Raw genomic sequence first — 27,069 nt, forward strand, 5'->3', positions numbered from 1 at the left:
TGTGAAATATGCCTGTTTTATATGAGCTAAAGCTGCTGAAACAACTGAAAAAGGGAATAGGTGTTCTATATAGTATTTTATATGCTGAATTCGAATATGTATTCCGAAACAACCCATCATGTAACGTTCTTAAGTTACAACCCCTTAATTTATTTGTTCCAACATTCATGGAACAAACAATACAAATAAGTTAGTATGTTTGCTTATTCACATCTGATTTATATTGTGATGCAGTTGTAGATCTATATTTGGTACATAACAGTCGAATGATGTCATTTTGTGTCAAGCCAGACATGTATAGACATATCAGTGAGTTAAGAAGTTTGTAATTCAGTGTGATGAAATTTTCTTCAGTATGAGTTCAGCCCTTGATATGACTTGCTGTGTTCTTTTTTGTGGTAATGGTTTTATCATATACATAACATGGCCATAAATTTAGTGAAAGAGTTTTGACAGAACAACTTTTGGTATTATTTTTTCGAACATCAAGATTTGTTAAGGTGTGTGTGTGTGTGTTACTGGTTTCAATTCAAACAATAAAAGCAGTATTGCATCTCCAAATGTTGGTTCAGCTGTGAGACCAATACTTTATGGCTGATTTACTGATCTGATTGCTCTAACTTCTCAGAAAGAAATTTCTGATTCCCCAGAAGGCTCAATCGATGAATCCTCAACTTCAATAGATATTAATTATGTTCCAGAAGAATCAAATACTGAATCTCACCTCATCACACAAGCAGTACTGAGCGACCTAATCGTGACTTATATTTGTCGAAAGAACATGCAGAACTCTAGGTTCATGTCTTAAAGAATGGAATTTAATTAAACATACTAAAATTTAGTGTAAATAAATCGAAATGAAAATTTACTGAAATACTTTAGAGGAGATTGTTTAATTTGTTCCTGCCATGATGTCAGGGGGCTAATGTCTGAATTGGACATTGAATATGTTATTCATGATCTGCATTTATTTATAGACTCGTCAAAAAGAAGCTTAAAGGTAGTGTTGCATAACTCAAATAAGTTTTCTTCTATACCGGTAGCACGTGATGTAGGAATGAAAGAAACATAAGATAGTATGTCAAAAATTTTAAAAGCTATAAGTATGGTTAACATTGATGGCGAATCATTGCTGACATGAAAGTGATAGAGCTTCTCCAGAGTGGCTTTCCAAAAATATATGTGTTCCTTGTGTTTGTGGGATAGTTGGGCTACAGGTAAACACTATGCAGTTAAAGACTGGCTAAAAAAAATCAGTTTACACTAGGAAAGGAAAATGCTCTCAATATTCCCCTTGTTGAAGCAGATGGTATTATTTTACCAACTCTACACATAAAACTAGACCTGATGAAGAATTTTGTAAAAGCATTAGGTAAAGATGGAGACGGCTTTAAATATATAGCGGAGGTTTTTTCACAATTAACTAAGGCGAAATTAAAAGAAGGAGTATTCATCAGGCCACACATAAGATAATTAATAATATAGTTGGTAGCAAACTGAATCCTAAAGAACTAGCAGCATGGAAGTCATTCAAAGATGTCTTTACTGGTTTTCTTGAAAACAAAAAACTGAAAACCATGATCAGCTTATAAATAAGCTCTAGTGAACTACAAAAATTTAGGCTGCAGAATGTCATTGAAAATTAATCTTTACATTTCCAATTGGACTTTTTTACTTTAAACTTGGGTGACATCAGCAACGAACAGGGAGAAAGGTTTCACAAAGATATATTGCACATGGAACAATGTTTCAAGACAGATGGGATGCATATATTGAGTGACTACTGCTGGATGATAAAAGAGAATACATTGAACATAAAAGGAAAATAAGAAAAAAAGAAATTAAGTTAAATGTCTGCAAAATAAAGCTAGGAATTTTAATTGTTATTATTATTTTTGTATTCTATTATTTAAGAAGTTTCTCAATATTTTAAACGGTTATATCTAAAAATATGATAGTGTTGAAGAATAACTGATTTCATTTTAAGATTCAGCATAAAAATACATTCTAATTCACCTACTTTTATCTCAGTTCCAAATTATTATTATTTTTTTTGATCTGTGTAATTATAGTATGTGGTAGAATAACTTGATTTCATTTTAAGATTCAGCATAAAAATATAATTCGCCTACTTTTTATCTCAGTTCCAAATTATTATTATTTTTTGATCTGTGTAATTATAGTATGTGGTATACAAGATATTAATAATAATGACTAAAAAATTAAGAAAATGTAAACTGATGTTGACGAAGTTTGAAAATTTTATAAATGCTCTCTTTTATTCCCATTTTTTTCATCTTTTCTGGGGTTAGGCAGAATCTTTTTTTTCTAGCCTTATAGCTTTCCTGGCAGCAGCCGAAGGATGACGTATGAAAATTTGTAGTAGGGAAAAAATTCTGCTATGCTGACCAGGATTTGGATCTGGAACCATTTAGATTAAACACTGAGATATACTACTGGGTTGGTAAGAAATTAATTTTGGTCTTGTAATGTGTAATAAAACTCAACTTTCTTATTCAAGGAATGAACTTCAATTATATATATTTCCTATTTTGTCCGATAACTTTTGCCACCTTTCTGGCAACTTCATGATTCCTAATAGAACTTCTGGACCTTGTCAGCAAAACTGAACAAAGTGCGATTTCAGGTCATCATTATTACAGAAAGTTATACCATTCAAAGAGTTTTGCAAACTTTTAAATAACTGTCAGTCTGATGGTGTAATATCAGGACTATATGGGGGATTAGACATCACTTCCCAGCCAACCTCCAATAATTCTCCACAAGTTACCTTGATGGAACAAGATTCTTTTGCATTTTGACAATATTGGGAGTTTTTCTTTGATTGCTTCCTCCAGTTTCATTAGTTGTTGACTGTAAACATCTGAATTGATAGTTGGATTCCTTGAAAGCAGCTCAAATTACAGAACCCCTTTGTAATCCCACCAAATTGACATGACAAAGTGATCCTTTTTTAATGCAGTTCAGTTTTCGTTGGTTCAGCACACTTCAATCATGATTGTTTTGATAAATGGATCTTAGATGATCCATTTTTCATCACCAGTGATGATTCTTTTCATAAAAGAGTCTACTTCATTGCATTTGAATTGCATATTGCAAATATTGATACATTGCGTTAAGTGGATCTTTTTCAATTCATATGGAACCCAAATATTGAGTTTCTTAATCAGACATTTATCACGCAGTTGTTGTGTGTGATACATTTAATCCCTCTGCAATCTGTTGCACAATTATATGATGATCCAATTCAATTATGGCTTTAATTTAGTCTTCATCAACTTGAGCAGGTCAACCAGAATAGAATGTTGGTCATGTTTGAGTGAAAAATCTTCAGAACAGAATTTTTTAAACTAATTCTGATACATGTGTTCTGTTAGGCAATCAATATTATACACTTTGCATATCTCTTTGTGATTCTCAGCAGCTTTCTTGCCCATACAGAAATAAAAAAGTAAAATATGTCAAAAATGTTCATGTGGCCCTCCATGTTAAAATTGACCATAAACTAACAGTTAGAAACAAGATTAAGCATAATTTGTTTCTGAATTATACTAAACATGACAGCTATCAGATGCCAAAAGAAAAAATTATAACATTGACAGAAGTCCCTAAAAATAAACATAAAACTATTTACTTATATACGAGAACCAAAATTCTTTCTTGCCAATCCCCAATACCACTCTGCATAATTTAAATTCTATGAATCAGTAAAGGACCATATTTGCTTTTGCTTATTAGAATTTCATAAAAAAAATATTATTAAGATGGGATGTATACATTTGTATAAGTTACGAAAAATTCACCTCACATTTTCTACTCTCTAAGTTTTGATATTAGAAAAAGCCATCCATCCAATATTTTGGATGTTTTCATTTATTTTTTTTTTGCAAAATATTTACCATAAAAATTAATAACAAAAATAAAAGTTGTGAAGTGTAGTTTTTATCTTATTCAGTTTCAGTTTTTTATTTTTATAATTCATTGCAGTTTTAATTTATATATAACTTTCTTTTCTGTTAAAAATGTATCAAAAAATGTTTAATCTGACTCCTGTCAGATTAAACTATTTCACATTATCAAAAAGAAAGAAAACAAGTATATCTAATTGATATTAATAATTCTTTATATACCTCTTAGTTATACCATAAACTTACACAAATGTGTATGGCATGTATAGATACATAGAATCAGACCTGTTGAATGACTTAGATTTGCACTGCATAAACCATAATGTACAAGGTACCTTTTATTGCCGGTTAACTGGTTACCTATATACAGCAGGAAAAGATGAAATTACTATTATATAATTTATGTTGCTCAAAGATTATAATTTTTTTCTTTCAATTCTTTATATTATAATAGCGAATATTTAGAAAGTTTGTTTTTAAATAAATTTGTTTTATAATAACGCTCATTATTATAAAAGCTTGTTAATGCATTTTTATGTTGATGCTATTTAAACATTATTTGTTTTTAGGTAGAATATTTTAATAATTATTTGAAAGATCCAAAGAGACCACAGTTGGCAGAACATCCTGGCAATAGAACCTCTAAGAAGGATACACTGAATGAGCCACCTCAACCAGCATTTATTCCTCAGTAAGTATAATTGATAAATCATATTTAATATGAATCTTTTTAAATATGTTAAAAAATGTTACATTATTATTTTATTACTATAATGAGTGAGTGTGCTTAATATACAGAGGGGGTCCAAAAATGAGTACTCACTGTTTGTAATTAAATAATATCTAAACAAAAAGACTTACAGTCAATCACTAATGTAGTGTAGTGTAAGTATTCAATTTGTCATGCTGGCAATTTATGCCATGCATGCATGGGTGCTTGGTGGTGGAATGAGCCAGTCATATTAGCCAGTGCAGCAGAAGACAGTTTTGTAGCAGTAATGGCTGAGGTTTGTTTATTGTTTGTTTAATGAATGCAAGGCTGTACTGAAGTGGTACTGGAAGTACAAGAAAATTCACCAGGTACAACAGCAGTGGCAGAGAGAGTTTGAAACACTGTCACCAACACGTTGAACAGTTGCCAACATTCACAATAAATTTGAAGCCAACAGAAAAGATGTGCACAAGGAAAGATCTGGCTGACCATGACAAGCGCGCAAAAGTAGAGTGAGCTGGTCAAATGTAAGACACATTCTGAAAAGTGTGCAAAGTGGAAATTGTATATTCCAAGACTGCTACACATGATGAATGGGGACGACCCACATTGAAGGATGTAATACTGTGAATAGTTTCAGCACATGGTTGGTGAGGATTAGGAATTTGCAGGGAAGTTTGTGTGGAGTGATGATGAAGCGCAGTTCTTAACGGTACTGAGAACCACCACAATCATGTCTTACTGGGCTGCTGAAAATCCTCGTGCTCAAGTGGACAAGGCATTGAATCTCCCAGAGGTTGCTATGTGGTGTGGTCTATCAGTGCGTGGTTTGATGATTGGTCCATTGTTCTTAGAGGGTACCGTAACTAACTGGGAAGGCGTATCTTGATATGGTTCAAACAAGGATTTTGCCTGCCATTCAAAACCTGTATATGGTTATGAACTTCTTCAAGTGCAACAAGACAGAGCCCCGCCTCACTACCATTGAGATGTCAGGTTGTACCTCGATAAAATTCTACCCGGACCGTGGGTGGGTCAAAGAGGTGCTGATGAGTATCCTCCTTAATCTCCTGGATTTCTACCTCTGGGAGACCGTGAAGAATAGCATGTATTGACAAAAACCAGCAAAAGTCAACGAGCTACGTGAAAAAATTGTAGTCATGTGTTGTCATTACTCCAGATATACTAACAGCGGTAGCTTGGTGTGCAGGTCAGCGCCATGGGTGTTGTATAAAAGCTGCTGCTGGTCATTTCAAACATACAATCACCCTCTCTCAGTGTCAAAAATTGTCACACCAAGTCAAATATGTCATGAGATATGGACTAGCAAATAGAGTACATTTTTTTGGACTCTATAATTTATTATAAACTAAATTGTTGTGCGTTTGCAGGTAAATTTTATGAATAATTCTTTGATTGTTAGTAGTGCAGTTTTCTGTAGTATAATTTCTTGTGGTTCCAAATATGTTTGCGTAATTAATGTTTCTTTTTGATTTGTGTCAAGGATTTTTCCAAATTATCTCTTTTGGTTTGAATTTTAAATCATACAGTTTGGATTATAAAAATGTTCTTCACATTTTGTAACACTTTAATATACAATAAAACTCTTCTAATGTTATAACCAAAGACAGTAATTATTTCTTCTCCGAACATTATGTGTTTGCCAGCAGTTTTAGATTTTTGATAATTAATTATCTTTATTAAAAAAAACTCCTGTAGAATTCCAATCTTTAATTTAATACTGTCTACCTTAAATAATTGCAAAATCTCTATAGAGTATCAAAACATTTCACTTTTTCATATTGCTTTAGTGAGCGATTGTGTTTATTTTATATTAATTTAGCTACATTTAAGAGTAGGAATCAGTCCCTTTGTACATGGCAGTGTCAATATTATTCTTTAATTTATATAATTTTAAGGTTGCTATTTAATTATAATCTGATGATTCATGACATTGTTTATATTTATTTAAGTATTATTAATTTTGTTTAGAATTAAGCCTAATAAAGAAGAAATAATTTACCTTCAAAATGAATTGAGTTACAACTTGACTTGTTACTGCAGAAATATTTTAAAATTCACCATGAACTGTTATTTAATTTTTTTTTCTAATAATACTTATATACTTATATTTAAAAAAATGTACGACAAGAACACTATTAAGTAAACATTAAAAATAATAAAGCAATGTTTACTTAATAGTGTTCTTGTCGTACATTTTTTAAAATATAAGTATAAGTAGTAATGCTTGATGCAGCATTTATAATACTAGTTGGAAAAAACATATTAATGTTTGTCAGTATTTGAAAAAGCATGAAGTAGGGTTTGATTATTAACATATCAATTTTATTTTATGAATGAGTATACATTTAATAAATTGCACTATTTCTTTGTTGTAATATATATGCAAGTGTGCTCTATATACTTAAGTAAACTTGTTAAGATGATTTAAATTAAAAAGTGTGTTTGTACCTGTCAAACACATGCATTCTGATATGACAGGAATTTCCTTTTTAACATTCTCCCATTCTTCTTCTACATTTTTACCTTATCTTTTTTACTCAGACTTCTTGCGATGTCTTCCTCAAAAATCTTCTTTACCTCCTCTTCCTCAAGCTTCTCTAAATTCCACAGATTCATCTGACACCTTTTCTTCAGGTTTTTAAACTCTGCTTGAAATTTTTCACTTGTGATCATGTATCTTCATGGTAGTAAGTTATTAGTGGATGCAAGTTAAGACATCAGATTTGTTGTTTAAGTTTATTTAATTTCGTAAATTTCAATACTTTGTTTGACTCATGTGATTGTAAAGAAAAAATTTGATGTGGTAAAGGTTCCCCATAAATAATAGTAAAAGTTGTTTTGCGTTATCGGTTTTTTTGTAATTTCTTGTTTGTATCAACTATTTTTGCCTGGCTTGCCAAAAACCCATAAGAACTACATTACATATTTTCACACCTTAATTGTACTATTTGTTGAATATAATAGTGTTTTTATCCAGAGATAAAAAGGTATAACACCTATTTTTCAAATTTCTTGATGTCCTTAATGAATTTTTAATTTCCAAGAAAGAAAAATTAGAACTAGAAGGGTAAAGTGATGAATTACTAGATTTCTGCAAGAATATAATTTGTTTAAAATTCAGGATTTGGCAACAACAGTTGAGTATGGCATACAACCTGGGCTCCACAAAGGTATATGCTAGATACATTGTAATCTCAATGATTTTGGTGTTTGTATTTCATGTTTTGTTGTTATTTAAAGTTGTTAAAGTTTGTAACAATTACTATTTATTGAATTACTATTTATAAATTTTTAAACCTAAACCTCATTTTTGATAAGTATAATTATTTAAGAAAAAAAAGAAGAGGAGAAAAGCTAAAATACTGTTATGTATTTTATGTCAATGACTCACCTTTAAAGTGAGAAACGGTACCATTTGGCAACTAGAATTTTTCCTTCATTATTTTCCTTAAAAGTTAAATTAAAAGAAATGTGACTGCATAAACTTTGATTAATTGCTTGTGGATGTTTACAAGCCAGTGAACATAATTACAACCAAAGTGAGAAACAGTTTGAATGTTAAAATAATATTGATAATAATTTAAATGATAGAATTAAGTTGTACTGTAAACTGTTATTATTTAAAATTTTCACACATCATATCACAATTTATCTTATATACATCATAGTATCACAGATAAAATTGATTTATATTATTTTACATATTTTAAGAACAATTTAAAATTTTGAAAGTGTTCGTGGAGTTTTATTAAACATCTTCTGCTACAGGGTGATTCAAAGAAATGGGAAATTTTGAAAGTTGTGCTGGTAGCCGTGGGTGATTGATACCACTTGATAAGTAGCGCCAGCCTCTCTAACCTAACCTGCCATTTAGTTGTCATGGTGTGATTGCATTTGCTATCAAAGCATTTTAACAAAAACAATGACAGTGTGGAGGGAGCACGTAGAGAATTTCTCCGTCATTTTAATTTGGGACGGCACGACCGTGTTCCATCAGCACATGCAATTAAAACATGGATATCTAATTTTGAGGAAACTGGTTCGGCAATGAAAAAGAAACCTCCAGGCCGTGAGCGAACCGTCCGTACACCACAGAATGTTCAAGCTTTACAAGATGCTGTCACACGAAGTCCACATCGGTCAATCCGTCGTCTCTCAGCATCTTTACAATTGCATAGTTCAAGTGTTCGAAGAATGTTAGTGAAGGACTTGCAATTCCATCCATACAAGTTGTAGATCATCCAGCAACTGAAACAGAACGATGCAGTTGTGCGAGCACAATTCTGTAATGTAATGTTTCATAACGAAGAGTTTGTTCATGAACTGTGGATGTCAGACAAATCGCATTTCCACCTCAGTAGATTTGTTAACAAGCAAAATTTCAAATACTGGGCACAAGAAAATCCTGCGCAGCTACACCAGCGTCTGTTGCACAGCCAGAAAGGGACCGTGTGGTGTGCTATGTCATCTTATGGTGTTTTAGGCCCTTATTTTTTTGAGGATGACTAACGGTCTTGCGATTACAGTGACGTCGGCTCGTTATGTAGCCATGCTTGAAACCTTTCTTGTGGAACAACAAAAGAGATTTCCACCAATTCTTAACAGCCTGGTTTCAACAAGACGGAGTAAAGTCACATACTGCACGAATATCGATGGCAGCTGTACGCCGATTGTTTGGACAATGTTTCATTTCACGAAATGGTGACATTAGATGGCCTCCCAGATCGCCTGATCTCTCAGCTTGCGATTACTTTTTGTGGGGTCACCTTAAAAGAAAAGTGTTCCACAGTAGACCTGCTACAACGGAAGAACTGAAGGCAAAGATCTGAGAAGCAATTGCGGAAATTCCAGTTGAGATGTTACGTCAAATCATGAACAATTTAACGAAGAGACTTCGTGAGTGTTTACGTAGAAGAGGAAGTCACCTGCAAGATTTCATCTTTAAAAAATAAACTAAAATGTATGTATCCTAAAATGGCAACATTTGTACAATTACATGAAATAAAATTCATTTTCTAAAAAAAAGAAAAAAGAATTTTTTCCTCACAAGCTGTTTTATTATATAAGATAAATTAAAAGAACTACGACTGCACATGGATATTAAACTTAGATTAATCGCTAGTGGATGTTTACAAGCCAGTGAACATATTTTCAGTAAGAATTAGTTGGTTTTACTGTCGGGTAACAAAACTAAAGTGATATATATATTTATGCTTACTACTGTATTGCTCATTAAGGAGTTTGATATTGGATATTGTTAAGTACAAGTCAGGCTCTAATATTACTTTTTTGATAGGTTCTTTATCCATTTAGTGTAATAATTGACATAGATGTAGTTTTAATGGTGGTTGTTTCAACAGCTAACTTTTGTGTAATGTTACCTAGTAATTTTTTAATTAGTAAGATTTTAAAATTAAAATGTGTAGTAGTAAAAAATGACTAATATAAATAACATTGTTAATTAATATATTTCAATTTAAATGTAAAAAGTAAAATTACACTAATGTGTCAAAAAAAAAAATTCCATTAAAATATAATATCAATATGTATAAATTTTTCAAAAAGATTAAATAATTTGTAATAAATATGACAAATGTAATTCTAATGTTTGTAATTAACCAGTTGTAATATTTAATAGAGTAAAATTATAAAAAGAAAAACTTTTACGCAGGAATGCCAAACAGAAACCTTTTCCCAGTAAACTTTACAAGCATGTTAATTAATTAGACAAAAATAATCAGTAGTCTCATATTTGCAAGTACAGAAAACAAATCAATATTAGAAATTAATAGTAACAAATTTAAAGCTTGGAAAAGAAACTTTAATAAAAATGTAATTAGTAAATTTAAAAATAATTTGATATAATGTTTAATTTAAATTATTAAATATTCATGTATTTTTATCAAAATAGTCAAATGCGGTATCAAAATAATAATTTCCATATGCACAAACATATGTAATAGTGACTAAGTCATTTACTTAAATGATTGAAATATAAAATATATATATCTCCATAGTTAAATGTTTGAATCATTTTTAATTGTTTGTAAAAAAAGTTCATACTGAACTGAAAAACAGAGTTCTCTGTGAAAATATTTAACAAAAATAATGCAAAAGGGAGTAAGAAAATGTTTAGAAGTATATACTTGAATTATTATACATTGTCCAGGATAAAGGTATCCAAAAGTAGTAGCGTATATTAAGCGTTAAAAATTTAATAGCCTAAATTAGCTAGCGCTGTAATCTCCTAAACATAGGCTCAATCAACAGGAAATATCTCAAGATTTGTTCTATATACTCTCAAGATCAGTGGTATATGCACATACAGGCAAGCCAACTCACAATGCAATTGTAGTCTGTTGAGATGTGGACACCACAACAGAAGTGCCTGCGTTGGTTAGTGGAGTTTCAGTTAGTTAAACATGTTCAATGTTGTTTACAAACTGAATGGGATATTGATTCTCCTACATTCAAGTCTATTTGTCGGTGGAACAAGACTTTGAGAGATTGGAAGCTTGATTTCACAAACTGGAAATCATCCAAAAGTTTCAGGGAATGATGAGTCAGTGGATCATTTACGTGATACACATTCACTGCCAGTCCTGGAAAGTCAGTTAGTTGAGCTAATTACGGACTGCAAATTCCTCATTCCACTGTTTGTGATATTGTTCAAAAGAGACTCTGTGAGTATACAAGTTACAAGTCCTTCATCTCATTAAATCAAACAATTGCCACGTGTGATATCAGTTTGCTGCATAAAATAAAAGTTAATGCACCATGTCGAAAACAATCCTAAATATCTTAATATCTTGTTATTTAGTGATGAGTTCCAACAGGATGGTGCTGCTCTATATTTTCATCAAGATGTTCTTGAATAACACTTTCCCCTGGATGTTGGATCGAACAAGGAGGTTCAACTGTGCATGGCCACCTAGATTTCCAGATGTCACTCCCTTTCTTTTTCTTAAAGAAAAGTTCGAGGTTTGGACAATTTAACGTAGGAATAGTTGAAGCTGTAGCTCTAATAACATCACAGACGCTCCTAAACACTTGGCAGGGGTTAGATTATTGTCTAGATCAGGGGTCGGCAACCTGCGGCTCGCGAGCCACATGCGGCTATTTGGATGTGAAGCTGCGGCTGTTTAGTTCCATTCGCAAATATTATTTATTTTATAAAAAAAAAAAAAAAAACAGTTTAAAAATCGTTCTGAATCGATTAACGAGGATTAGGCACAGATTCTATCGCTTTGCCACTTGTACTCGCTTTTCACCACACCCCTCCCCCCGTGACACGCGTCATCAGTCCGTCAGAAGCTCTCGAATGATGCCGTCAGTCCGTCAGAAGCTCTCGAATGACGCCGTCGTCGGATGTTTCTATGTAGGTTTTAATTCGCTTCGACGCAAGACAATTTGGCGTCTTCACGTGCTTTGGCTGTGGCGTATAGTTTGTTGTTTCAAGTAAAAGAGTTAGAAGCGAATTATCTTCTCAAAGTTATGTATGTACATATATATAATAATAATAATAATAATAATAAAACCGAAGTAAAGATAGGTAACATAAGTATTATATTTTTAAAATACATATTATACATATTTTTTTCCAAATAAGATACCTAACTACTTTTTTGAAGTCAAAAAAGAAACAAAGTACTACTGTTGGATATTACCGCGAAAGTGTTTTTATTAAAATATATATTTAATAAATTACCTATTATATTATTTATCTATTGTATAGCTTTTATTATTTAAAAATTATAGTTAAAATAATAATTATAAGTGTAAGTACCTATAAATTGTTATTTAATAAACCTATTTTCGAAAAAATTTTGTGGCTCTTTAAAAACTATGAAATTTTGTAAATTGTAATTTTTGATTCGTCTGACTCAAAAGGTTGCCGACCCCTGGTCTAGACTCAAGCACACATTGTACTTGTATGATTTACATTAAAACATTGGGAATTACTATGTTTATTAAAAAAAAAATTAAATTATATTAACTGGTACTGTTAAGCTGTTACTTGTGAATACCTTTAGCCCAGAAAACCTGTATATTTGGCCAATTATACCTAGTTTAAAGCCTGGTTTTAGATTGTTGCACTGTGTTTTTAGAATTTTGAATTGTTAAGTGTTGAGGAATGTTATGGTAAGTTGTAATATTATTTATTTATATGAATAACATTCATTTCAGTTTTCATTATGGTGGATACGGTGGAGGCAGGGGATATCAACATTATGGAGGATATGGAGGTTATGGTGTTGGATATCCAAGAGCTAGAGGTGGTTATAATAGAGGTGGACGGTAAGTTTAAAAGTATTATGAAATGTTTTAGGATTTGTTTTTAATTCTTATTTAAGTAGTATAGATATAGTTAAGTTACTGCAGTCAAGTTAAAAATACTCATGCCATGGTAAAAGCCCACCCACCACATGTGTCATTTATGATGCACTCTTAATCTTTTATAAATTTTAGTTAATGGAAAATTTATAAATATATCAACATTTAAAGACTACAGTACTTTAGCAGAGTGATAGGTCGAGTTAGAGTTGACTGTACTTGATTGATTAACTGTATCAAAGATATGCTATTGCTGTGAAAATAGTCAGTATGAAGTAGCCAACTTGAGTTTGTCAGTGTAGTGTTTTTGGCACACTAGGCAATATTCAGATATCTCAGGCCATGTGGTATTTCAGTACACCTAAAAGTACTGTAATATGGTTAATAACTTTTTGTGGTTGTGTAATTTATGTAATTGGGATGCAAATTTAAATTAACTTACAGAAGCTGTATGCTAAGTAACAGTTTGGCCAGATAGTTTGTCACCAGACAGTGAGCAAAAGCATGTTGACCTTAAAAAGGGCCGTTAAATGGCCTAAAAATGGGGATTAAATAAGTCAGCTGCCAGGCATTCTTCAATAATGGCTGGGGTTGACCGACATACGTTGTAATGTGTAGTTAGTTCAGAAAAGAGCTGTTTAGTTAGTGAACTCTTGCTTGCCGTTGATAATATCAGTGGCTGACCAGCTTGATTTAACCTCAGAATGGTTATAAAAGAACAATTTTGGTTCTCAAGTATGTGTGGATGGAGTTGGGAATCTGACCAGGTTGTTCAGCTGTTGTGCAAGCAGCTAAGCTCCTCCTGTTTCTTAACCTTTTTAAGTTGTTTGGTCTTTCTATTGATGGCATTCTGGCCTGATGTGCAAGCATGCTCTTTTGTATCTGCCAGACTGCATTAACCAGGAGTCTTTCTTGAGTGAACACATGGTATTACTGAGAATGTTGATCATTCTAACCGATGGTCAAAATAATGAGTTCACCAATTAGTCCTTCTATCTTCTCTAACAGCTGTGATGTTAACATTTTTGTCAAAAATCTTGGTTTAATATAATTTTGCATTATTGTTTCTTTATTACTGGAATTCAGGTTCCACTTTGTTGTACTCAATTGATTTACACTCTTTTTGTGTAGTAACATATATATTATTTATTGTAAATGTATTTTGATAATGTTTCTTTATGAATTAAATTTATCCTACTAATTCAAATCTGTTTTTTTCTTCTTGAAGATGAATTTTTATGTCCATTTTCAGTTTTCAGTTAAATTTTTTTTATTACTACTATTAATTTTTTTTTAATTTATTTATATTCCATTGATTGTAAAAGTTTTTAAGTTTTTCTTATTTTGTATTGTGGCTAAAATAAAATATACACTGTAATTTTATTAGTTATAGTGCTGCATTCTTTTTTTTATTTGAATATCTTTTTTTTTGTATGCTTGCCCATTTTTATGTAGAGGACTTCTTTTAGTGAACATCTAAAATGATGTTACTGGTGAGATGAGTGGAAAACATGGTAGCACTAAACTTTTTGGACTCTGTTCATCCAGTAAAATATATCTTTCATGCTATTTGGAATTTACTATAAGTGCATGTCTTTTAAGAGACAGTTTACCTTATTTACTTATTTTCTTTTTGTTTAATGAATGTTGCCTTCATAAATATTTTGTGTATCATTAATAATAGTGAGTGATGAAAAAAATTCAAGCCTAATTCTACAAACAAACCAGGGACTTCAGTAAATCAGTCAGTTGCTCTGCTACAAAGATACTGAGGTGACATTTTATATTTACTTATCTTTTGAAAACTTATACATATTTTACACTGCATAATTTATGTTTTCATTAATTATAAATGATATAATGTGGTCTAGAATTCTTACAGACATGCTGAAAATATTGCAATTGGTTTATTATAAACTGTAATTACAAAATCACATTCTGAACAGTATTGAAAATAATTCAGAAGTGTTTACATTCTTTTGGGAAAAAAAATTTTATTGACATTAGTATAGTTCAAAAAACTATTGATATTTTCATTGGCTGTTAAAAAACAAATTCAATTGATATTTATTTCTGTTATCGCTTAGTTTATGCAGTCATGAATTATATATACTATACTAAAGACCAGATAATAGAAAAAAAATTTCTATTTTATATACAAGGTCTGATTATTTCATTTGAACATATTTTTCACTGTACACGAAAATAAGTGAATTATGGAACTTTTAAATTTTTAATTATTTTGTCAGTATTCCTAGATTTCAATAAGTACGTTCTCATTGAAATTATTATAGACTTAAAAAAATAACATTCGTTTTTATTTCTCAAATCAAATTTTTTTCTATTCAACTGCCCTGAAAAAAAATTTCTATTTTATATACAAGCTCTGATTATTTCATAAAAAGTGTGCTAAAAATGTATGACATTTTTTTGTTGTTTGCTATCCTTATATGGGATATTCATCCTCTATAGATGTTTTTTTCTTCTCAGCATGTTTATAAAAAAGCAAATTATTTTATGTTTATTAAATGGACCACAAGTACGTAGTATTGCATATTAAATTAAAGCATAGTTTCATAAAATTAAATAACATTATATTACTGAATATATACTAATATTACATTGGGGATCTATCCCAGAAAATTCAGTTTAATCATAAATTAATAGATTATGTATTTAGTTTATTTAAATATGTAATTTAAAAAAAAGTACTACTATGTGTATCTCATTGTTAGATCTAATTATAGTGTAATGTGAATTGATTCAAAAGTATTATAATTAATATTTACAAATTCCCTTTATAATAGATTACTTTGAAAAAATAATTATCACATACATTTGATTAATTAACTGGAAGTATAAAAAGATTAAACTATGAAGCATTAAAATACAATTTTTATTTTGTGTTCCAAATGTCCAAGCTATTAGGAATTATAATGAATAAGATGTAAAAGAAGTACATTGTGGCACAACTGTTGAGCAAGTTCAACACTCATGAGTCAGCTTGTTTCTTTTGAAAATTTAATTATTAGGTTTGTATATTATTATTTACAACATTTTTTTAAGTGATAATGTGTGTGAAATAAATTCTTTTTTTCTTAAAATTTAATTTTTTCCAAATTCAGAATCACTTAAAACATTCATTTTTGAGTTTTTATGAAAAACTCATAAGAAGCAAGCTTTTTTACATAATTAGTATTAATAATTTAATTTACACGTGTAATTTATTATTTAATCAAATGAATCTGAAGTGGACACCTAGTGATTTGAGCAGATAAACTTCTTGCTACGTAGAAAATAAAGAATTTTCTAACTGTTAAACAGAAGAGAATGTATGACAAGACATAACAGTCATGTATCAGTATTTACTTTAAGCAAGCTTCCTTTATTAAGTCTTCTTCAGAGTCTCTTTAGTTGACAAACAAGATCTCAACAAATAATTTGGCTTTTTGCGCAACAAATGATAATACTGAGCCCAGTAAAAAAGTAGCTGCCCAGATGGCTGCTTATTTTTTTCACCTTAAAGTTGTTAGTGTTTGGAGCGCACTAGGTTATACCTTATGTAGGAGTAAATCATCCATTTCAGTTATAAAATAAACTGTATTTAATAGTTAGTATTTAAAGCTATTAGTTAATGTTAAAACAACTTAAGACTGTCTCAAACTCCTGTTTGTTGTAACAATGACTGTTGACTGCTATGTTTGCAATCAGCTACATTACCTGTTTCATGAATTCTAGGTACTAAATGAAAAACAGCAGTTTGTTATTATTTTGTAACCATAAAAACATTTTGGCATTCAGAGTGATAAAATAATGTTCCAGAATAAATATACAAAAGCTTGTGAAAGCAGCATATTTGGTGTATTGCGCTCATTATTTATATTGTGAAATTTACTAGAGGATAATTTTAAGTTCTTAAACATCAGTGAGCAAATAATTTTGTTACTGTGAAAAAAATGTAGCTTTGTATTTTAGTTTGTTACTATGTATTCTGGTCCATTTAGTATACAAAAATCTACAGAAATTGCCTTGCTTATACAGGGTGTCCCATATAAAACGCAACCCAACCTTATATTGGTAGGTATTGAAATAATAAAAAGGCATGTGTAAATGTAAATGTAATTTTTATTATTACCATCCATTACCTTACATTTAGAGTAAATGTTGGAAGTGGCCGCTATCTTCTTGAATACAAGCTTCAATTCTTTTTACAGTGTTTCTTGTAACTTTTTTCAAAGTTTGTGGCTGGATATTTAATACAGCTTGTTCAATATTGACTTTCAATTGTTCAAGTGTTCGTGGTTTGTTGCTGTAGGCTGTTTCTTTGAGGTAACCCCATAGAAAAAAATACGCCGCAGTCAAATCTGGAGATCTTGGTGGCCACAAGCCTCAACTGATAACAAGATTACCAAAGAATTTCTCAACAAAATTAGAAGTTGAACCTGCGTAATGCTATGTCGCACCGTATGTTGTAGCCAGCAGTGTCTGTTTTCCTCTTCCAATAGTGCAATGAACTGAAATAAGATATCCTGATATCGTTCTGCATTAATGGTGTACACGAAAAAAATAGGACCGATTATTTTCTTCTGCGATATCGCGCACCACACGCCCAACTTCTGCGGGTGTAATTGTTTTTCGTGATAAAAACGTGGGCATTTTCAGCACTCCAAATTCTACTGTTTTGGCTGTTTACGTAGCCATCCAAATGAAATCTGTGAAAAATAACGAATCCATAACATTAATTCCTTCACGCAGAAATCGACGGAACCGTTGGCAATATTGTAGCCGTTTTTCTTCGTCGGGCTCAAGAAGTTGATGAACTGTTTGAATGCGATAAGGACGTAATTGTAATTGCTTGGTCGCCCGATGAACAGTTGACTTAGACAAATTAATTTCAGCAGACAAACGTCTGATCGATTTATTTGGCGAGGTGAGTAATCGGTCTTTGATTTCAGTGACTGTATCTGTATTCAACACTGATGCAGATCTTTTTTGTTCCTTGTTATTAACAGAACCAGTCTCTCTAAATTTTGCAACTAACCTTAATACTGATGTTTTGTTAGGAGCTGGTTTATCTGGGTACTTATGGTGAAACAAATCTTGCACTGCAACCACTGATTTTGTACTGAAGTACGACTCGACAATGAAAACACATTCATCTAGCGAAAACACCATCTTGTCTCTAGCAATAGACTGAACGTTATGATTGCATTGCTGTTACTATCGGTAGTGTTCTACTGCGTCGCCGCGATGTTCAGATGTTGGACAAGTCCATTTCAGTAATGAGTAGGGGAGTAAGCTTGACTTTTGAAATTTCATGGATGAGTGATTAATGGGTTGCGTTTTATATGGGACACCCTGTAGAATATTGATTTTTATTAACAAAAATATCCTGTGTTTTCTCCCAAACTAAGTATGGTTTTCTTCCACAGGCTCAGTTTAGTTTTATTTATAGTGATTATAGGTTTGTATAGGTGAAAAACATGTTTTCATTTTGAATTTGTGATTATGCACACATATTCAAGTATACCATACATGAAGCAAAAAGTAAAGTATTCAGAGAATTTACTGACAACAACCCCAAGACCTTGAGAAAGTTCCTTAGATAAAAATTATTTTGTGAAAGATTTTTAAATATTTTACCTTATGGATTATAGTTCATTTCTTGTAAGATTTACTTCTATAAATAAAAATTGCTCCAGACATTTGGAAATAATTCTGTTATCTTATTTTGAAATAATGGATAATGGAGTTATGTTATTTTGAGATCTCAAGTTCCATTGATAACTCAGGTAAAGGTGACTGAATTGCTTCTTTGTTTACAAATACTAGAGCTTCATTCGGTATGTTGTTACTATAATTTTTATATTTATGCTTTCATCAAAGCCATTTAATAAATAGACCTAGCTTGAAACCATAACTTCAAAACATAATTTTAGGTTTTGTACATGTTATTTAACGAGCACTCTCCTCACAGCATGCTTTAGTTTCCAAATGAAGTTATGTTAGTTATTTAATTTTTACAAAGAGATAGTTATTATAATTCTTATATTATGCAATATAGGTTGTTTGATTTTGAATTTATTATTCTTTAAAAGAAATAATTAGTAACTGAATACTGGTGGCACTATTTCGAGGTTAACTAACATAAATATTTGCTGTATTATTACTGTGTGAATGATGTGTGATTTTAATTTAAAGTTTTTATTGTAACAATATAAATAGTATAATACATAATAAATTGTTGCAATTAAGTTTGCACATAATTATTTTGGAAGAATAAAATTATTAAAAGACACCGTCAACATGGGTAACACGTGGTTTATGCAAAATCTCTACCAAGGAAACTTGCGCAGTAGAATGTATTAAATGGCGAAGTATGGTTTCACATAAAGTGTGTTAAGCTAACAACTAAGAACTTAATAATTTTGCAGCTGAACACATGAAATGAGATGGAGAAAGATGGTTATGAGAAAACTGTGAAGTGAGGTTATAATAGAAGTTCCTGTACCTGAAAATCAATGTGAAGTTCCTTTGAAAGACATGAATGAGCTTTTGCAAGTTCATGAGCTCAAAAGCTCTGAGCTTTTTGAGCGAGAGTTTTGAGTGAGAGGTATGAGGAATTATTGCAGAGGATGGAAATCCAGCAACAAGTGAATATTGACTTATAAAGTGAGGTTGGGATTCTTCAAGAATAAGATAAAAATATGCTATTTAATAGTATTGTGGAAGAACTTCAACAGAGAAGAAAGGAAAATAAATGTCATCATCCTAGGAAAAAAGGAGAGGCTGATGGTAGGATAGACGAAACAGAAATAAGGAAAATCTTGATCACAACAGTTTCTTTTAAAATTATTCAAGAAACAAAAAAAAAAATAACATCTGTCAAATTCATAATATCAGATCCTATTTATGCCAAACAATTATTAAAAGTAAACAAAAAGTTAAAAGAAAATGTGGATGTTAGAACAGAAAAATATGTGGTTTTCATTCATGCAGAGATCATGCTCAGGGTGGAGAAGTATCTATTTATGAGAGGGATTCATTTTTGGTGAGTCTGTGCTTAAAGGATGTTTAGTTAACTATCTTGTAATCAGACTGATTAGTGAAGATGATTTATATAGACAAAACAGAATAAGATTGAACAAACTGCATCATATTCAGATGTAATTTGACAATGGTGATGGTCAATCTGTAAGCATAGAATAATTATAAACAAAATCATTACCTTGTCAAAAAAAAAAAAAACAAATAATTATAAAGCTCTATGTAGATAGCAACAAGAAGTTAACTGATAATAGAGATGTTGCAGATTATTTAACAGCAGCTATTTTATTAATATTTAAAAAAACTAAAATGTGTTCAAAATAATTCTAGCTCTGGTCTAATAAACTATTGTTTAACATCTTTGTATCTGCTGAAACAACATCCAATGAATTTAATAAAATTATAAAATAATTGAACAATAGTCCCCCTGATGAAGACATTATTAAACTGAAAGTTGTGAAGAAAATTAAAGACATAGTTGGACCATTATTTCAAGTGTAGTTAATAAACATTTCAGGTAGGGCATGTTTCCAAATTGTTTAAAGAATACCAAACTTTTTGTCATTTACAAATCTGCATCAAGACTTCAAGCCAGTAACTTAGAACAATATCAGTTCTGCCAGTAATGTCTAAGATATTTGAAATGGTTATAAAGACAAGATTACTTAGATATTTGAGGAATAGTCAGTTTTTTAACACAAGACAAAATGGTTTTTTGAACAGGAGAAATAATACACAAACTACTGTTGCCTCTTACGGAATTTGATTTACAGAGAGGTTAATGGTGGATACTCAGTTATATTGCCTGCTTTTCGAATCTCCAGAAAATGTTTGATGTTGATCATGGAATATTGATTTAAGGACTGAATAGTATTGGTATACCACCAGATCTTTATAAAGATTACCTAAATCTCAGAATTCAACTGTAATAGTAAGTAATTCTACAAGTGGTCCTGGAGTGATAATCAGTGGCATCCCATAGGGAAGTTGTTGGCCCTATTTTATTTTTAATATATATTACGTAACAACAGTGAAATTAAATTGAAATCTGACCCGTTTTGCTCATGACACAGTTGTCATTTATTCTGGATCTATTCGTACTATCTATACAGATTCTCAACAAGATCAGGATATTACAGCTGATTGGACTAAAGCACAAGCAACATTAGGTTTAATAAAGGTAAATCCAGCTACATGATTTTTAACAAAAAATTCAGCATGCAGCTGCATATTTACAAAACTTTAATTTAAGAGGCCAGTAATCCTAAATACCTGGGACGAACACTGGATAGAAGTTTGCAATTTGTTAAGACACATAGAAGCTATAACCAGCAAAATTAACAAATTTATTCATCCCTTGTATCATGCTTCACACCTACTGAATAGAGAAAATTCAACATTTATTATGCTTATATTACACAAGCCTGCGATGTGTGTGTTTTTTTTAGTTTTTGATATTTGATTCTTATGCATTTTTTAGCAGTGAATTTGAAAATAACCTTCATTTTTTCTATCAAATCAGGATTTTTCGCAATTGCAAATTTCAAAATTTGTTGAAAAATTGTGAAAATGTGATACTGTAAAATAGATATAAAATGTTTTTTTAATAAATTAATATAATATAGACACTTTTTGGCTTATACTATGCATTCTTATAGCTAAACAGTTGAGTGATCTGAAGACAGATGGCAGGGGGTTCATTGACCCCAATTTTTAATGAAAATTGCCACAAAATAAGCCTAATTTTAATTTCTATTATAGTGCATTTTTATATTAATTAATATTATTGAGGTACATCATACCTTCGGAAACCATTCCCCCTCTTCACAAACTCTTAATGACGAAGTATGTAAAATACTTACAATATTATATGATGTGTCAAAGTTTCTTTGGATGGCTTATATTCTGCTTCGCACTTTTCCTTCTATGTTCTTTATAGGATTCATCTCCATGTAACATCCAGCAATAGTCTACCATTATAGTGGTAGCCCATTTTCCTTGATACCTCCTTTTTGTTTCTTTCATGTACTGATAAAATCTTTCACCCATCTCTTCACTAACTGCACCCAGATTTTCAGGAAAATAGTCCACTTGTGAATTTAGGAAGTGAACCTTCAAGCTCATGGAACAGCCTAAATTTGCGTACTTTCGCAGCATATTTTCAACGACTGAATTGAAGTTCGGATCCTTCTTGCTGTCCAGAAACTTTGTTATCTAATCTTTCCTTATCTAATGATTTTCTCTGTCCCTGCTATCCCATTCACACAAAAGGAAGGAAACTTTGTATATCCTTCTTGCTGTCTTAGGAACATGGATATTATTTTGAGATTTTCGCATGTAATCCACTTGGATTGTCATATTTAATTTTGTAGAGAACGAATTCCAAGTAATTGTATCCTATTTAAATGGACAGAATATCCGATGGGTATTGAAGGATACATATTCCCATTGTGAAGGACAACTTTGAAGCTTCTTTTTTTTTGGCGAATCTATGAACAGTCTCCAATCGGTATTTTTCTATGGAATGTTAATTAGAGTCAGAAGTCCATGTACATCAGTGCAGAAGACTAATTCTCCTTCTTCCAAAAAATATGGAAAAAATCCTTTTCTCATGTACCTGAACCAGGAAAATGTTGTGTCAGCTGCTATGAGGTTCTTTTTATGCCTCAAACCAACAATTCTGAATTTCCTTTGGTCAGATGTAAGTCTCGAACCAACTTGTTTAGTTCAGACTGTGAATAAAGCTCTGCTGCACAGCTATCTCCAGGTTCATACACATTAAATTGCTTATGGAACCATATATTTCAATATATTTATAATATATTTAAATTTTCTGGTGGATTTGACATTGGTACATCTGGACAATGAGGAACCGGGAGTAAAGTAGATAGCATATTTGGATAGATGATTATTTTTTATTCTTCAAATTGAAACTGTGAACACCAGTCAAATAAAAGTAACAATCATTACTGTGATTTTGTTGCTCTCACCTAACTATTGAAACTCTAAATCTGAACCCTTCTTATTCAACGTATGATCACAGTCTTTCAACACATGTGTAGCAAACATTGTGGGATGCCTTGATCTCTTTTGTCTTGAGTTTTATCTTGATCTCGTATTTTCACTCTGAAATACTTGAGGTACACTTGTCAAACAAAACTTGGTATATTTTTTTTTGCTTTTCCACCATTAACTCACCACAAATATAACAAAAAGAATTTGGACAATTTTGGCAGCATCTTGAAGCCATTTTGAAAATGGAAAGTTTGTTTTATGGCCTGAAAATATATTTTCCACCGACAAAAATGAATTTGATCATGGAGGATGGAAAAAACTTCTATTTACACATACTGATGGTTGAAACAGCACTGATAGTAGCACAGTGCATGAGTGGCATGGATAACTGGCAATAAACTTAGTCTTGTCACAACCTATCGGCCAAGCTCTTCCACCACTTTGTCATGTACCCAACCCTCCCCCACCCAGCTCTTCAGACCACTCAACTCTTTAGCTATAAGAATGCATAGTATAAGGCAAAAAGTGAATATATTATAAAAAAAAAGAAAGTTTTGTCATATTTTATAGTATCATATTTTTTGCAATTTTTCAACTTATTACTAATTTTGAAATTGCGATTTGCAAAAAATCCTGACGTGATGAAAAATGTGAAGGTTATTTTCAGATTCATTGCTAAAAAATATATAGGGATCAATTATCAAAAGTTAAAAAAACCCAGATTTTACAGGCTTGTTTTATCTTGCAGCCTTTTGAGGGATAAACTTCTAAAAATAATATTAATAATATGCAAGTGACACAGAACATACTGTTAAAGGTGTTATTTTTGCAAACTTTATGGAACTCATGAACTACTTATTACTACAATCTGTAATATTGTTAAATTAGACAGTGTAAATTAATTCACAAAATTCATAATTACTATATAAGGACACATCAAAACTATATAATTAATATTTTGCCTAGTACAAAGAACACAGTCAGAAAAGGATTATTTCAGTGGCTGTACATTGGTACAGTGAACTCCCTGAAAACTTTAAATCACTAAATATCGTTAATTTCAAAAAGTATGACAAAATTCCTGTTGAAAAATATATATATACTTTATTTCTATTGGGTAGATATAAAACTCATGTTTTTTGAGTTCAATAAATAAATAAATAAATAGAAAATAATAAATTGCTCATTTAAGTGTAAATATATAGATGCTCAATTGCTCCTGCAGCCTTAATATTGTTACTATAAATTAATTTATATCTTTTGTTTTAGTGGTGGAGGAGATTATCGCCCAGTAATACACTACAGAGATCTAGATGCACCAAGAGAACCAGATGAATTCATTTGAACAAGTGCATTTTTTGGTTTTTACTGTTATTAATATCATTATTGAATAAATTAGGACTAGTCTATGAACTTCATTGTCGCTAAAATAATATATTTTGTATAATTATAGATTATCGTTGTTAAAAATGATAATTATATAAATAGTATAATAAATACAATAAACTTAGTACAAAACACAGACTTTTTAACATAATATAATTAATGTATTAAATATTTTTTCTACTTTTATTCTTCTGCATTCCATTGTGGAAATAAACTTGACAAATTGATCTTTGTGACAGAAAAAAATATATATACACAAAAATAAATAAAAATGTTTTAATGCTCTTACTCTTTTCCTTTTTGAAATTTTATACTGATTGTATTTTTTTTATCTTTATTGTTAAAGTGATTTTGAAATCCTATGAAACATATTTTTTATTATCCTTAGACTTGTATAGTGTACGTATCTCCTAACCAAACTAACCTGTTTACTTGATATACAATGTCAACACAATACTATCTATTGTGGTTGGTATGACCAGATTAATTTTTTCATTTTTGATTGGTTTTTTCACATCTGATTGGCTTTCAAATGAGCATTTTCCTACTGTCACCTTGTGTTGAAGCTTAACAGCAATAAAAAAAATTGAGAAAATGTTTTGCTCTGTGTTTAGCGTACTTGTCTCATGTCAGAAATTCCATAAATTTCCATATATGAAGAACATGCTGGTCATTTGCTGACGACATAGATTTTTTTCTATGATTTATGTGGATGTAGTGTGTAGTAAAAATAAACTTTTATTGAAGGTTGAATTGAATTGGATAATGGATATGTAAGTAATAACTACTACAGTAATTAGGCAAAAGGTTTTACTGGAAATATTGCAGTGAGTTTTCATGAAGAACAAAGTATTATCAAATCTGAGATTTTAAAGAAAATGGAATTGAATTGTTTTTTCAGGATTTATGAAAATAAAGCACCTACTTCTATAATAGAAAATGATTGTTTAGCTTAAAAGTAGCCTATGTATAATGAAATTAAATTTATATCCATTACATTTTATAAAATAATTCTAAAAAAATGTTAAGTAATGTTAGTATGATTTTTTCCAATGATAGCTGATTTTATATGACTGTTATTTCAAATGGATTAAAATCTTTAATGGTTGGTATTAATCTTTGTTTCATATAATTGATTTTGTGTAATAAAGGAATGGGATTATCATTTTTATAGATAGAATTTAGTAATTTGAATCATTAAATATTTAGTATAGCTTTAAGGGGCTTGACAGAAGATTGTTAGTAAAGCCTTTCAAATGGTATTCACAAAGCTGTTGTTTCTGGCCAAAGTGTTGATGAAACATTGTATTGTTGCAATATGATGGACAAAACAGTTGCTTGCAAACAACAAATTTCAGACTACATGCATTGTGTTACCATAGGAATTTTCGTTAACATAGAATATTGGCTTGATATACAGTATTTATGTGATAAGTTACTTTTTTTAAGGAGGTGATTTTTCCCCCTCTACAGTAACAATTGCATGTTAGTTCTAAATCACCTATAATTCTCATTTACCTCCTATTAGTATGGATTTATTAAACTTGTAATTATAATTTTCATGGTTTCTGAATGTTGTTGATGTTACTTCTGTTAATTTAACATACTTCAGGTTAACTCTATGTATTTGAAGTTTTGTCAGAACCGTATAGAAAGATAATACATTAAATCAGTTTTCTCAGCAATTTCAGTTTGTTGTTTTATTTTTAACCAAAATTTTAATGTTATTGTTATCTCTTGAGGTAAAAAAAGGTTATCTAGCTTTTAAAAAGATTTATTAATTTTTTTTTTTTGGTCTTGTTTTTAGAGAAATATTTTCTTATATATTTGAAAACATCTGGACTATTCATGCGCCCTTGTCTGTACTAAAGTAATTCAAATAATCCTAAAATTTTGACCAAGTTAGTTACAAAATTTATTTTAAACAATTCCTCAAGTTTTTTTTTAAGATTAACAAAATTCTGACAAGCAATATGCAGAAGTTTACTCAAATTGTTAGGTTTAATCATTAACTAAGGCATTAGTCATAAAGAGTATAATGCTGCATCTAGCTTCTCTATATAGAAATTTATACATAATCAATATTGCAGGTAGGTTATTAGCCAAATTTGTGATTTTTAACTGAACATATGCATTTTTAACCAATAACTACTTTGATCTGAAATAATTTTTGAAACGTAAAAGACTATGTTATTTTTCTTAGCTAAATTTTGTATAAAATTATATTTGTAAACAAAAGTACTTTGCATTAATGCAGATGATATTTTGTAACTTTTGTTAGAAAATAATAACCAGATCTCATCTGAGCAGCAGGCTACTGAAGCACTTTGATAAATGATACTAGATCATAGTTGCTATATTTTTCCCACCAGTTGTTTGATTTTTTGTAATTTAAAAAAATAATCATCCTGAATTAAATAGCTTTTACAAGAAAAACATCTGTAACTGGAAAACTGTGGTTGAAAAACTTTGAGAATAAACAGGTACAATTAAAAATAGGCTATTGCACTATTGAAAGAGATATTATGTGTTAAGTAATTAATACATGTTTTATGTGCATTGAGCAATAAAGTATAATAGTACAGACAGATACCAGAACTGTATTTTCATAATATCAAATGT

At 30.6% G+C, this 27,069-nt stretch overlaps 1 protein-coding gene across 6 annotated transcripts in view; it reads left to right on the plus strand.

The window, feature by feature from the left end:
• Positions 1-24,727, plus strand: part of Ars2 (arsenic resistance protein 2) — a 92,963-nt gene extending 68,236 nt beyond the window's left edge. For 3 of the 6 annotated variants that reach the window (XM_075361362.1, XM_075361363.1, XM_075361364.1), the window contains 3 exons: positions 4,499-4,620; positions 12,853-12,963; positions 24,331-24,727. In XM_075361362.1, coding sequence (XP_075217477.1) covers positions 4,499-4,620; positions 12,853-12,963; positions 24,331-24,406 — 309 coding nt within the window. In that variant the 3' untranslated portion in view covers positions 24,407-24,727. Of the gene's footprint in view, positions 1-4,498; positions 4,621-12,852; positions 12,964-14,683; positions 14,773-15,806; positions 15,832-15,920; positions 16,032-24,330 lie in introns of those variants that run through there. The other 3 variants (XR_012755822.1, XM_075361366.1, XM_075361365.1) reach the window with 3 other exon arrangements.
• The last annotated feature ends 2,342 nt before the right edge of the window (positions 24,728-27,069 follow it).

Source organism: Lycorma delicatula, chromosome 3 (assembly GCF_047948215.1).
Source record: "Lycorma delicatula isolate Av1 chromosome 3, ASM4794821v1, whole genome shotgun sequence".
Lineage (NCBI taxonomy): Eukaryota > Metazoa > Arthropoda > Insecta > Hemiptera > Fulgoridae > Lycorma > Lycorma delicatula.